General features: G+C 49.1%; 1 protein-coding gene across 1 annotated transcript in view; it reads left to right on the top strand.

Annotated features, from left to right (window-relative positions):
* The window catches only part of CDHR3 (cadherin related family member 3), a 71,710-nt gene extending 61,962 nt beyond the window's left edge, over positions 1-9,748 (top strand). Inside the window, exons 17-19 of the mRNA XM_003921108.4 lie at positions 1,637-1,668; positions 3,929-3,977; positions 5,494-9,748. Of these exons, the coding sequence (XP_003921157.1) occupies positions 1,637-1,668; positions 3,929-3,977; positions 5,494-5,798 (386 nt within the window). The 3' untranslated portion in view covers positions 5,799-9,748. The remainder of the gene's footprint in view (positions 1-1,636; positions 1,669-3,928; positions 3,978-5,493) is intronic.
* Positions 9,749-15,096: the final 5,348 nt, after the last annotated feature.

Here is a 15,096-nt window from a genome sequence, read left to right as displayed (position 1 = left end):
CTGCCTGGGTCTCTCACCTTGGTCCCCTGCCTGTGCCTTACCCAGAGCCCTCTCCAATCAGCTCAGCTTCCTGTCCCTCGCCACATGGCACAGGAAGAAAGAACTCTCCACGTGTTACATGTAGACAGGACCTGCTTACTGCTGCCCACAAGGGGTGTCCTGAGGACAGCCAATGCTTTGCGCTGGACACAGGCCTCTTTTGAAAGAGTAGATAATACTTGATTCTCACATTCTAACGGATTTGATCATTTCCACAAATTATTTAGGCTAGACTAGTGAGAAGGGGGAGATGGGAGCAGTCAGGTGGGCCAAGGGAGCTGAATGACTTCAGGGAAGTGGGCAGATTGGGAAGGTCCATTTGAGTAGCTCCAGGCCTGAGAAGGTGTCCTGGCCTGGCCTCAGGTAGACTCCAGGGTATTGGGGGAGGCAGGACAAAGAAATGGGAAGTGTTTTTATTTAAAAAAAAAAAAAAAAAAAAAAACAGAAAAAAAAACGCTTGCTTTAAACACTCCACAGGCATGTGTCTGACATGCTTACGGCATGTCTAAACAAGGTTAGAAATTTGATTATAATGGCTATTGATCATATTGAAAGAGATGATTTTGTGAGGTTTTCACAAACTGCCTCTAATTCCACTTGTTAAAAGGGACTGGGGGCTGGGCATGATGGCTCACACATATAATCCCAGCACTCTGGGAGGCCAAGGCTAGAGGATCACTTGAACCCAGAAGTTTGAGACCAGCCTGGAGAACAGAGTGAAACCCTGTCTGTAGAAAAAAAATTTAAAAATTAGCTGGGTTGCTGGGTACAGTGGCTCACATCTGTAATCCCAGCACTTTGGGAGGCAGAGGTGGGCAGGTCACCTGAGGTCAGGTGTTAGAGACCAGCCTAACCAACATGGTGAAACCCCATCTCTACTAAAAATACAAAATTAGCTGGTAGTGGTGGCTGTGCATGCCTGTAGTCCCAGCTACTCAGGCGGCCGAGGCAGAAGTATGGCTTGGACCTGGGAGGTGGAGGTTACGGTAAGCTGAGATTGCCCCATTGCACTCCAGCCTGGGCAATAAGAACCAAACTCCATCTCAAAAAAAAAAAAAAAAAAAATTAGCTGGGTATGGTAGTGTATGCCTGTACTCTTAGCTACTGGGGAGGTAGCTGAGGGCATCAGTTGAGCTTGGGAGGTCAAGCCTGCAGCAAATTGTGATTGTGCTACTGTACTCCAGCCTGGGCAACAAGAATGAGACCTTGTCTCAAAATAAAATACAATTTAAAGGGCATGGGGAATAAATGCACAAAATCTTTGCCTTATGAACAGAGATATCCAATGTGATCTTTCTTTCTTAGCCATTTAAAAGCGAGTTTTCTAGGTCCACTGATTATAAGCTAGAAAAAGAGTAAAAAATATTAAATCGTGTGTGTATTACTGTGTGTGTATACATATGTATATGTATTTGTTTCTGAGAAGATGGAAAGCTGTCAACAAACACATCTACAGACAGAACAATTCTTTGCTGTGTCTGCAAGACTGAGATCAAAGCATTCCCTAAGTAGTAGGGAAATACCATTGTGGGAGTAGAATTTTAAGGTCAATTTAATGCCCAAGAAGCTTAACTTCTGCCTGTTCTGTTCTCTGCAGAAATGAAGACTGCAAAGAGAGAGGTGGTGGTGGTGAGTATGGACTGCGAGGGGCACCTGGCATAGATGCTGGGGGATGGGACACCCATCTCCCCGGAAGGCAGGCCTGCCACAGCCTCGTGGTCATGTTTATCATTCAGGGAGGTGCTTGCATTTGGCCGCTGGAACAGATTGCTGTGTGACGAGCTTCTGATAGAATTCGTTCCCTCCACTGAACATGCCTGCTGATATATTTGCAGAAGAACTAGAGATTTCATAAATATTGAGTAGTGGTGTTTATTATCTATACCAGCTCTCTAGGAGAGTGAGTTGGGGGAATGAAGCTGAAAGACCAAAGCCAGTGCTTCAGCCTCCAATGAGATTTAAATATTTCCTTTTTTCTTTTTTTTTTTTGAGACACAGTTTTATGCTGTCGCTCAGGCTGGAGTGCAGTGGTGCGATCTCAGCTCACTACTACCTCTGTCTCCCAGGTTCAAGTGATTCTCATGCCTTACCGTCCCAAGTGTCTGGGGTTACAGGCACGTGCCACTACTCCCAGCTAATTTTTTGTATTATTAGTAGAGATGGGGTTTCACCATGTTGGCCCGGCTGGTCTTGAACTCCCCACCTCAAGTGATCCAGCCACCTCAGCCTCCCAAAGTACTAGGATTACAGGCATGAGCCACTGTGCCTGGCTGATTTAAATTTTCTTTCCTCTTCCACCACCTTGCAGAAAAGTAACTGAGAAAGGGCCCTGTCTGGTCTGGGCTTGGCTCTGGCCACTTAGCCTTATCACCTTCCTTGGCCTCTCTGAGATTTAGATTCCTCACCTGTAAAATGGGGGTGAGGACACCCGCACTGAGATAACAGATGGAGAAATAGTTTGAAAATTGTTAAGTGTCACACAAATGCAAAATGTTACAGGGTAGCTGAAAAGTTGTCCCTCCTCTACCTCGCGCTCTCTTTTTTTTTTTTTTTTTCGAGACGGAGTTTCACTGTTGTAGACAAGGCTGGAGTGCAATGGCACAATCTCAGCTCACTGCAACCCCCGCCTCCATGGTTCAAGCGATTCTCCTGCCTCAGCCTCCCAAGTAGCTGGGATTATAGGCACGCACCACTACGCCCAGCTAATTTTGTATTTTTCGTAGAGACGGGGTTTCACCACATTGGTCTCCAACTCCTGACCTCGGGTGATCCACCCACCTCGGCCTCGCAAAGTGCTGGGATTACAGGCGTGAGCCACCTCACCTGGCCCGAGGATCCTTTAAGTGATAAAAACTGGGGATTAGAAAGTTTGCTGAACTCCAAACACAATCCTTGTTACTGTGTTAATGACTCTGACTTTGGCACCTCTAGAGGGCAGTATGAGAGGGAAGCGGGTATGTCTGTGGGGACAAGGGACAGGTGCATTACAGAGATTTGGAGGGTGCCACTGAGGACAGATCAGGGAATAGAAAAGACACGGAGCCCAGGACTTAGATGAGACCTTGCATTGGCCTAGGCAGCAGGAGGCCACAGGGGAGGGCCGGAGTGCCAGGGCCACAGGTATGGACACCTAGGAGCTCACCTGTGTCCACCTTGACAATACACGACAGTGATCCACTGACACAACATAGGTCTTAGCTGTGCTGTGTGGCATCTTCACTCTTCCTTCTATGCTCAGATTTGATTTACTCAGGCTGCTTCCTTAACCCCCAAGTTTGGTTTCAATGTCGCCTCTACCCTCCCTGTGCCCTGTTACACCCTACATCTCCCCATCATAGTCTTACCACTCTGCATCGCAGCGCCTGTTTGTAGTTGGCAAGCTTTGTACAGGCAGTAGCCATGCCTGCCTTGTTCACTGCTGTGTCCTCACCATGTAGCACAGTGCCTGTTAAAGACATAGAACTGGCCAGGGGCGGCGGCTCACACCTGCAATCCTAGCACTTCGGGAGGCCGAGACAGGTGGATCCCTTGAGGCCAGGAGTTTGAGAACAGCCTGGCCAACATGGCGAAACCCTGTCTCTACTAAAAAAAAAAAAAAAAAAAAAAAAAAAAAAGCTGGACGTGGTGGCAGGTGCCTGTAATCTCAGCTACCTGGGAGGCTGAGGCAGGAGAATCATTTGAACCCGGGAGGCAGAGGTTGCAGTGAGCTGAGATTGTGCCATTGCACTCCAGCCTGGGCAACAAGAATGAAACTCCAACTCAAAAAAAACAAAAAAGACATAGAAGTCAAGAAGGCTTTGGGTAAGACAGGTGGGTTGTGAGGATACGTGGCCTTGCCAGGGGGAAGGAATGAAGGTTGCGTTCCATGCCATCTCTATCTTCTCCTTAGGAAACTATCCAGATGAACACTGTCTTTGATGGAGAAGCCACAGATCCAGGTAATTAAGAGGCAATACCACCGTGTGAATGCTTGTCATATTCCAGACTGGTAGAAGCATGGAGGACCTTACCCATCCTGCTTTTAACTCATTTTGTCAATCTGTTTGGCTATGTTGTCTTTCCAGTGCTGACCCGTTTAGGCTAAATACAACGTGAGATCAGCTGTGAACCCAGCTGGCTTGCAGCCGCTCAAGTACAGATCACGCTGACGTGGAGCCTCGGCGGGCCTCCACCGAAAGGCTCACATTGAAGGGCCGTGCCTCTTTCTCGCCTCCCTTCCTGAACTCTGAACCAGTTGAGGGAACTGGTGAATCCAGGAATCCACATTTTTTTCCTGCTCTTTGGTACTCACTGCAGCCCCTTCCAACCACATTCTTTCTGCATGCTTCTAATAGCGTTTTATCAGTAGTGGAAGATACAGAGAAATGGCAAGTGTTAGCTTCTTTTTCCCTTAGTTCAGGGTCAGCAACATGAGCATAAGGTAGAGCAGGCTTCTGGAGCTCTCATCAGCCCCTGAAATCAGCTCCAAATTTAGCTCCTTTACACTCACCCCTCCGCTTACAAAGGCTCAATTATAGACGTGAATAAAGGGAAGGAAACCAAATTCAGGAGGCAAGTGTGTTGGCTTCCTGCCACCTTCACATGCAAACGGCACCGGATCTCCTAAGGAGGATGGCTCCTCTCCAGGAAGAGTCTGCCGCCGCGCCGCCGCTGCTGCTGCTGGAATTAAATTTCCCTCTATTATTAGGTGCTTGTTACCATAATGTGCCCACATTAGCTTAAGTGCTGGTGGGATCCTGAGCTGAGAGGCCACTCATGCTGTATGGGAATGGCAAGGACCAAGGGCTTGCCTTAAACCTGATCTCCCTGAGCAAGAGGCTGGAGAGGATTTTTGTGTTTATGTGTAGTTGAGACAGAAAAAAAAAAAAAAATGAAAGACATGAGCCAACTGGCCTAAATCAATTAGTGTCTGCTGGCTCGTCACAATAAAAATGGCTTCCTTGCATCATCTCAAGTGGGGCCAGATTTGTGTGTGTGTGTCTACAAATTGCTGCTAACCTAACGTAAATAAAAATCAGCCTTTTCCTTCTCACTTGATGAATTCCTTTTTGTAGCAGGAATTCAGGGGTCTTTTAAAACAAACAAATCAGAAAGTAATGGGTAATTCCATTAGACACTGAACCTGATTTATCCGAAGCTTGCACGGAGTTCAAGATTTCCATGGCCTTCTCATCCTGCAGTTGAGATGTCCTTGAGACACTCCTGAACCCTTCTATCCAGAGAGGTTTGCTGTTTGCTGCCTGTGTGGTCGGGGCGGCACGGCTTGTGGGCAAGGGCAGGCTGGTGAAGACTGCGGTGCTATTCAGCCGCCTGCTGTCTGTGTCAGCGATTTACATCTTCTAGTATGCTTTATCTTCCCTCGGGAGTCAGAACAGAGCAGGGTACAAGTCGGGGAAGAGACAGTCATTGGAATTTTCTGGTTTATGTGATTGTTATATTTTTTTTCTTCACTAGTGACTGGGAAAATATATGAATTCGATTCAAAAACTGGAGCCAGAAAGTGGAAAGATCCACGAACCCAAATGCCAAAAAGGAAAGAGTCCGGCCCCCAGGGAGCTGCCCCATGCAGAGTTGCTGCTGGGGAAGGGATGAGGCCACTGAGAAGTGCCAGCCGGAAAGAAGATGAACTGAGTGGCAACACACGGGCTGAGGATGCCAGCCTGACTTCCAGAAACAAGAGTGGCAAGCCGGGCACCCCAAAGAACAGAAACCCAGCCTTCATGAACAGTGCTTCCCCCAAACCACACCCAAGAAAGTAAATGGGGTCTAGGGAGGAGCCTGTCAATCACTGGGATGCTGCCTCACCCTAACTTCTACGGGGACAGTGTGGGCATGGAATAGGTGAAAACATGTGGGCTGAGGGGATTCAGACATCCGGGGTCAAACCTGGGATGTTTGACAAAGTTTTAAACAAATAGAAAGGGGTAATCCCAGCACTTTGGGAGGCCGAGGCGGGTGGATCATGAGGTCAAGAGATCGAGTCCATCCTGGTCAATATGGTGAAACCCCGTCTCTACTAAAAATACAAAAAAAAAAAAAAATTAGCTGGGCATGGTGGCGCGTGCCTGTAATCCCAGCTACTCAGGAGGCTGAGGCAGGAGAATTGCCTGAACCCAGGAGGCAGAGGTTGCGGTGAGCCGAGATCGGGCCATTACACTCCAGCCTGGGTAACAAGAGCGAAACTCTGTCTCAAAAAAAAAAAAAAAAAAGAAAAAAGAAAAAAAAGAAAACAAATAGAAAGGAGGTTGATCACATAGTTGCCTGTTCTGAAATGATACAGGAAAAGTTTCTATCAGATCTCAAAACTACCTGTGCTTCTGATCAGCAGGACTGTTAACTTCGGGGTGTGGAATTGTTGTGTTTCTTCTTTGCACTGACTGCTAGGAAGCTCTGTTTGGTTCACCACAGGAAGTTCACAGGACTTCCTGACATAAACAGTGAAGATCATCCTCACATCTGGTTTCCAACTTTTTTTTTTTTTTTTTTTGAGACGGAGTTTCGCTCTTGTTACCCAGGCTGGAGTGCAATGGCCCGATCTCGGCTCACCACAACCTCCGCCTCCTGGGTTCAGGCAATTCTCCTGCCTCAGCCTCCTGAGTAGCTGGGATTACAGGCACGCGCCACCATGCCCAGCTAATTTTTTTTGTATTTTTAGTAGAGATGGGGTTTCACCATGTTGACCAGGATGATCTCGATCTCTTGACCTCGTGATCCACCCTCCTCGGTCTCCCAAAGTGCTGGGATTACAGGCTTGAGCCACCGCACCCGGCAAATGTTTTGCTTTTAAAAAAATGAACTTAAAAGTGAACTACAGGCCAGGCATGGTGGCTCACACCTGTATTCCCAGCACTTTGGGAGGCCAAGGTGGGTGGATCACCTGAGGTCAGGAGTTCAAGACCAGCCTGACCTATATGGCAAAACCTCCTCTCTACTAAAAAATCTGAAAATTAGCTGGGTGTGATGGTGGGCACCTATAATCCTAGCTACTTGGGAAGCCGAGGCAGGGAGAATTGCTTGAACGCAAGAAGCAGAGGTTGCAGTGAGTTGAGATCATGCCACTGCCCTCTAGCCTGGGTGACAGAGCAAGATTCCATCTCAAAAAAAAAAAAAAAAGTGAATTACAACACTATGAACTTTCTTGTACATGTCTTTTGGTGAACATAAACACTCACGTTTTTGCTCATATACCTGTGAGTGGGATTGTTGGAGCAATTGCTGGATGCTGTCAAAGAGTTCCGAAGTGGTGGCTCTGATTCCCACTCCAGCAGCAAACCCTGAGCGTTGCAGCTGCTCTGTATCCTTGCCAACACTTGGGATTGTCAGTCCTTTCAATTTTATCCATTCTAGTTAGACTTAGTATTGAAGTGAAATCACTTTTTCCTCAAAGCTGAAGCATCACCAGCCTTACAACCAACCCGTCTTGCTCCCTCCCTTTCCTGTGACTGGAAGGAACCACAGGACTCTGTGTGGGACATACTGGAAGCTCCGTCTAGACACACAACTCAGACTTCCACCTGCAGGCATGAGCAATGAACTGGGAATAAATGGTATTATGGTGGAATAGGAAGTGAAACTTTCCAATGTGTGCCTAGCAGAGCCTGAGCCAGCCTTACTTGAGCTCAATGCCCTGCTGCCCAGCTGCTGTGACCCTAGTCCAGTAACCCCAAGAAAGGTCCAGGTGAGCGCTCATTAGGGCAGCACTCCCTTCCCAATTGTGGGGAGTCAGGTGAGAGCCTACCAGGCCCCCAAGGGACTGTGGGAGACAGACGGGATCCATCCGGCAAAGGCAGAGCTTCAGAGAGAGAAGCAGCTTGTTTACTGTGTGCCTAGGGCCAGTGTCCCTTCTCAAGCAAAAGAAGCATTTGCAAAATGCCCTGTCCTGGCCTAGATTGGGCTTGATTTATTAATAAGGGCTGGTTGCCAGGGAACTCCCTTGAATGGATTTAAAGTTTGTGAGAGAAGGCTGAACTGTTCGTTTACGCAGGTTAAAGCGAGTGAAGTGGCTGATTGCCTATTTAAGACATTGCAAATCTGTGGGGCTTGGAGTCAAATACTTTCCTCAGAAGCTCTCAGCTTCAATGCAAGTAAAATGAGGCTTTGAGAAGGCTGAAGGGGGACTTAATATAGCTGTTTAGAAGTGCATTAAGAATGATTAAAAGGGCCTGGCTAGGTGGCTCAGGTCTGTAATCCCCACACTTCGGGTGGCTGAGTCAGGGGGATCACCTGAGGTCAGGAGTTCAAGACCAGCCTGGCCAACATGGGGAAACCCCGTCTCTATTAAAAATACAAAAATTAGCTGGGCATGGTGGTAGGTGACTGTAATCCCAGCTACTCAGGAGGCTGAGGCAGGAGAATCGCTTGAACCCAGGTGGCAGAGGTTGCAGTGAGCCGAGGGAATGGTGAGCAGCTGTTCTTTCTTCTCTGGTGATGACAGGGCAAAAGTGAATTGTGCTTAATGGCCAGAGAAGAGATTTAAGTTAGGGACAGAGAGGGACTTCCGGAAGCTGGGGGCCTCTCCGAAGAGCTCAGTGTCTTCCCTGGTGATGGGCAGGAACTGCTGAGTGTCTTCCTAGTCACAAGGCAGGCCCCGAGAAACTCAAGAAATAGGGGCAAGAGTGCTCCTCGAGGAGAGAAGCCCTGCTGCCCCCTCTTCTTTTGTATATCTGGCTGTTTGGTTGGGGGAAATCCACAAGCCAAAGAGTTACCCGCAGAGGGTCTTGACTGCAAAGTGGCCAGGTTCTTGGTGTTTCGACCAAAAAATTGGACAAAATGCACAGCAAAGCAAAGAAAGAATGAAGCAACGAAAGGACGAAAGCAGTGATTTAACGAAAATGAAAGTACACTCCACAGGGTGGGAGCGGGCCTGAGTGGCTCAAGGGCCAGGATATAGAATCTTCTCGGTCCAAATGCCCCCGACAGCTTTCCCACTGGCCACTTCATGCTCACCTCATGGAAGTGAAGTGGTGGCCACAATCGACCTGATATGAAGCAAGCACTCAACAAACATTTGTAGAATGGGATTGAATGAAGCCGGCTTGCGGATGGCCTCTTTTCCAGGTCGGGTAGCAAACAGCAAAACCACGTTGGTTGCAAAAAGCGACCAATCAGAGGCTAAGGTGAAGTTACAAAGGTGCAATGGAGACTCAGCCCGCAATCAGCCTGATTGGTTGCAGACAGCCAACTCCCGGTGTTGATCAGGTTTGGGGAAGAAAGGTTATCTGAATAAAATGAAGCCAGCGACCATGATGGATCTGTGAAAATTCTCTCCCATTTCCCTCCCAAGGCCTTAAACAGGTATGAGTTGATTACAGCCAACGTTTACTTTCTTCATTCTGATTCATTATCAAATTGGGGTAAATACATTCAGGAATTAGACCACATAGCCATCATAATTGTTGAAGACTTTGAAACTGCACAGTAGATTGTGACATTGGAGGTTTTCATTGTGCTCAGTAGAAAGCAGGGTCCGCAACTCAGCCTGTGTGGCCAGCACGGGTGCAAGCAGCAACTAGGAAATGTCATTTCTGCTCCTCAGAGCCCCCTTTCACATCGGGGGTTCTGTTTGCCTTTTTACTAATGTGTTTTGTAACGGCTGTGAAAATTCAGCCACAAAATGGGTGAGCATTGAAGAAAATGATTGCTATTGAAACTTGGGGTAGTGTGTGTTTATCCTTCCTATTCATTCAATAAATATCTATGGAGCAATGACCATGCGCCAAGCGAGGACTCATTAGGAAACAAAGCAGCCCCCATCCCTGCCCTTGAGCAGCCTCCATTCTGTTTCTACAGCGGAATGTGGCCTGCTGCTAAGCCGTTCCGCGGAGTTCTAGTTCCAGCTGCATCCTGGCCTATTTGTTTCTTGGATCTTTGAATGTTCTATCTGTGTGGAGAGGAGTTTGCATATCACACAGGGCCTTGTGGGCCACTGTAAGGACTTCGGCTTTTACTCTGAGTGACGGGAGCCACGGCAGAGGGCTGAGCGGAGGAGTGTCATTACTTACTTGTGTTTTGAAAGCAATGCCTGCTGATTTGAGAAGAGACTTCAGGAAGGGAGAGAGCAAGGGTAGAGGTGGAAAGACCAGTTCGGTGGCTGTTGGATTCATCCAGGTATGAGATGGTGGGGGCTGGGTCCGGGGCAGCGGTGGAGGACGGTGGAAACCTTGTGGCACCTTTGTGAAGGACTGTCCTGGGGATGAAGGAAGTCCTGCGTTCCCCTGAGCCCTGTTCCTGTATCAGATCGAGGCTTCCCTGCAGGCCTTAACACCCCCCCCCACCCCCCGCCACCTCACTGGAAGCAAGCAGCTGCAATCATTTTAGATAACTCTGAGTGGCTCTCCCACGTGCGACTGCCCCATGCGTGGTCTGCAGCAGGGGATGGCCGTCCTGTGTGCACACATAGGTGTGCTGGGAGAGTGAAGAGACCGGTCAGGGTTTCTGCCACATCACGCTTCCCAATGAGGTTCCAGCTGATGCCCCAAGGAAACAGGAAACAGGCCTGGCCGCATTTTTGGAGACTGATCCCACTTAAAATGGTGTATCTCACTGTGCCCATGAGTACAAACCATCCGATCAGTTCTGATGTCTGGTTTGGAAAGCCTGATCCCCATCAGTGTTGAGACCGAGGCAGGGCATGCTCCTGAGTGCTGATTCTCCCCACCTGGCTGCAAGCTGGGCTATCTGGGTGAGGCTGGCCTCGTGCTGCTCACACTTTGGGCCGCAGCACCCTCAGCAGCCCTCTCATCATGGTGGTGGTGTTCAGAGACAGCCCGTGGCTGCTGCAGTCCCTTCAAAACCCTGCGCAGCTGAGGGAGGGAAGCTGCTTAATCTGATTTATAGGCAAGGCTCACAAGAGTTGCACTCCCCGCACAGCCCACCTCGTTTACTCGTCCACGGTCACAGCACACTCCAGCTGGCAGGCTAAGGGTCCTTTTTTAAAATAACAGTTGCATTGTGATTTAACTCTCATGCCACAGAATTCAGTGGTTTTCAGATATTCGCGGAGTTGTGCAACCGTCACCGCTATGTAATTCCAAACATTTTCATCCCCAAAATAAACTTCACGCCCATTAACAGTCACTCCCCGTCCCCAGGCACTGGCACCGCTAAACTGCTTTCTCTCTGGATGGATTTGCCTATACTGGGCATTTCATGCAAATGGAATCATACAATGTTTGTCTTTTTGTGTCTGGCTTCACTTAGCATAACATTTTCAAGATTGATCCACATTGTAGGTGCATTCATTCATTTTTATGGCTGAATAATCACCTGTTGCATGGCTATACCACATTTTATTTATCCATTCATCAGTTGATGGATATTTGGGTTGTTTCCATCTTCTGGCTACTATAAATAATGTCGCAATGAGCATTTGCATACAAGTTATTCTGTGGACATTTGTTCTTCTTTCCTAAGTATATACCTAGGAATGGAATTACCGGGTGATGTGGTAACTCTATATTTAGATTGTTGACAAATTGCAATACTGCTTTCCACCAAGGCTGCACCATTTTACATTCCCACCAGCAATGCTTAAGGGTTTGATGCCCGTTCCAAACAGACAAGTGAGGCACACTTAGCCCAGGCTGCAGTGCGGTACGTTCAGCCCTTCCCAGCTCGCGTCCACTTTGGGTTGAGGAGTCTGGCCTGGAATGCTGGCCGACCTCACCGCGGTTAGCAGCGACAGTTCCTGCTGCGCTTTAGCAGCCTGCAGATAGGTCTCCGGAAACCTCAGGATTGCAGTGCGTGCCTACCACGAGTGGGCACTCCACCTGCACCATCTCTATTCTCGTGGCACACTTCTGAGAATGGTCTGCATCTTGAGAATTATATCCATTTATAGATGAGAAAGCTGAAGGTTGGAGAGATTAGGAGACTTGTCCAGAGGTCACAGAGCCAGGACAGCAACTGAGTGTATCTTCTCTGATCCTAGGCAGGAAGGGCTTAGTGATGGCCTTTGATTTGTGTTCTGATGGGAAGAGGGGTCAGGTGACTGGATCCCCAGATGGATCCTCTGGCTGAACAGCTCTCTACCCTGAAATTGTGTGTGTGTGTGTGTGTGTGTGTGTGTGTGTATGTGTGTGTGTGTGATGGAGCCTCGCTCTGTTGCCCAGGCTGGAATGCAGTGGTATGATCTTGGCTCACTGCAACCTCCACATCCCAGGTTCAAGCAATTCTCTGCCTCACCCTCCCAAGTAACTGGAATGAAAGGCACAGGCCACCATGTCTGGCTCATTTTTGTATTTTTAGTAGAGACAGGGTTTCACCATCTTGGCCACGCTGGTCTTGAACTCCTGACCTTGTGATCCACCCACCTCAGCCTCCCAAAGTGCTGGGATTACAGGCATGAGCCACTGCACCCAGCCTACCCTGAAAGCTTAAGGCTGCTCATGGCTGCAGAAATCTTCACAGGTTCAGAGTCAACACCAGCCTCTGCAGGAGCAGCGCACTCAGCATTTGAGTCTTGAGTTAGCGCACTCTGTCCTTTGAGGCTTGAGTTAGGGGTCTGAAACAGCCCTTTCCTCCTGCACCCCTGCCAAGCGTCACACACTACTATGGGCGATGCAAGAGGCAATATTCTTTTCTCTGTTCTTCACACACCCACTACGTATCTGCTGCTCAACAAAAGCAGCCTGATGTTGGCTATGAGTATTCAAGTACCTTCCAAGCAGAGATCCTGATTACTCAGAAACAGCCTCTTCCCAAAGACTGAGGGGCTGCAGTGACCTATGTTGGCCAGCAGGGGCGTGGCCCCGCAATTTGCCATTTAGCGTCCAGTGAATGGACCAGAAACGCCTCTGATAAAAGACTGGCTCTCCCTTCTCTCCACCCTCCCAGTTTTCCAGGGTATGTGACCGCAATGCCTGCAGAGAGCAGCCACAGGGCACCCAAGGCCACGAGTCCACCCTGTGGCCACCCCCAAAAACCACAGTTGTCATGTGGTAAGTGGAAACCAGGGAGTGCAGCAGCACCAAGCCTTCTGGAGGAGGGAGTGAGCAGCTGCTCCACCCACAAGTGGCCTTTTCCCAAAGAGCCCAGGACAGTTATCCTGGCATTTTGCCAAGCCAGCTATGGCCACTGACCAAGCCAGCACCCAGCTGGGCTCAAACAGGTCCATTACTGTTGACATACACAGAGAGGGTTGGAATCCACGGCGGGGGTTCTTGGCATCTCTGAATACACCCCTGAGTTTTGTTTCCTTGGCAGACCATCTTGCTACATGCTCAGGAGAGTAAAGGCCCCAAATTCTGTCTTTGGTTGAGTGCGTGTATATGTGTCTGTGTAAGTGTCCCTGTAGTCATAAGGAAATCACTTTGCATTTATGGAATGCTTGCTTCATGCCAGATCGTGTGGGGTCTTCACATTTATAATTCTACTTAACAGAGAATTTTTGGTGTATAAATCGAGTGTACCTATGAAGAATTGAGACTCAGAAAGGGCGTGTGACCTGCCAAAGGTCTCACACTAGTAAGTGGCAGAGGGAGGGAGGATCTGAAAGCAGATTCTACTTTTAAGCCCCTGTGTGCCTAGAGTCGAGTCTGAAAACCTAGTAAGATTAGCTGAGCCTTGGCCAGGTGCGGTGGCTCATGCCTGTCAACCCAGCACTTTGGGAGGCCGAGGCAGGCAGATCACTTGAGTCTAGGAGTTTGAGACCAGCCTGGCCAGCATGGCAAAACCCCAGCTCTACCAAAATTAATCAAATTGGCGGTGTGTGGTGACTCAGGGCTGTAGACCCAGCTACTAGGGCATCTGCCGGGAGGATTGCTTGAGCCCAGGAGGTCAAGGCTGCAGGAAGCTGTGAGCGTGCCATTGCACTCCAGCCTGGGCAACAGAATAAAACCTGTGTCAAAAAAAAAAAAAAAGGAAATTAAAAAGATAGCTGAGCTGCTTGTTGCTCCCACTGCAACACTGCCTCAATCTTGTGGATGCTGTGAAATAAAGGGGCAAGGCTGGCGGTAGAGTCAGAAGGGGAGGACAAGGACAGGATTTGCAAGCTAGTTTATTTAGGTGCTGGTGAAATTCAGAAGAGTTGAAGGAGGCCTCTGGCGTGACAACATTTTTTCCCTTTCCCGGTCGTGTTACCGGACGCCGAGAGAGAAAGATACAAAGGCGAAGGAAGAGGAAGAATGGGAGGTGGGGAGGCAGGGGCTGGTGACCTGAAGACACTTGCAGGGGACTCCCCTGCCTAGGGGGCTGGGAGAAGCAAGCACAACCTTCGTTCTCTGGAGCAGGGCCAACAAAGGGCAGCTCAATTACAGTATTTCTCAAGAAATAAAAATTCCTAGCACACTCCTGGGGCCTGGGGAGAAAAACTGACAAGGTGTTGATTGAAAACAGACCGCGCCGCTGTGCGCCCGCAGGGTGCGGCCGCGCTCGCGCAGGTTCACAGCGACACCTAGCGGTCCCCAGGGGCACCTGCCGCCTCTGAGGGAACGGCGAGGTTGGTGGCGACTGGGTTCCTAGGGGAGATTTGGGGTCCAGATCAGACATTTCCTCTTTTCCCTTGCTTGACAGCGCACTTATTTTCCACAAACGTCCACCCTCCCGCTCTGTGAAACATGTCAGTACTCTGAGGAGAGTCAGGGGCGGGGCCGGAGTCCACTGGTAAAAGACAGGACTTCCTGGCAGGACACGGTGGCTCATGCCTGTACTCTCAGCATTTTGGGAGACCGAGGCGGGCAGATCACTCGAGGTCAGGAGTCCAAGACCAGCCTGGCCAACATGCTGAAATCCCGTCCCTACTAAAAAAGCAAAAAGTAGTCAGATATGGTCGTGCCGGCTTGTAGTCCCAGCTACTCAGGAGGCTGAGGCAGGAGAATCGCTTGAACCCGGGAGGTGGAGGTTGCAGTGAGCTGAGATTGCGCCGTTGCGCTCCAGCCTGGGCAACAGGGCAAGACTCTGTCTCAAAAAACAAACAAACAAAAAAGACTGGACTTCCTAGTGTTCATCCCAAGACTAACCAGGTATTCATATCCAACTGCCTCCGCACCATCTAGATTTTCTGAAGTGGTCACCATTTCCTCTGATTTTAGTCTCTTCATTTGTTCAGTATAACTAAAC

The sequence above is a fragment of the Saimiri boliviensis genome, chromosome 10 (genome assembly GCF_048565385.1).
Source record: "Saimiri boliviensis isolate mSaiBol1 chromosome 10, mSaiBol1.pri, whole genome shotgun sequence".
NCBI lineage: Eukaryota > Metazoa > Chordata > Mammalia > Primates > Cebidae > Saimiri > Saimiri boliviensis.
Note: the sequence above shows the minus strand (reverse complement) of the source record. Positions and strands in the feature narration are given on the sequence as shown.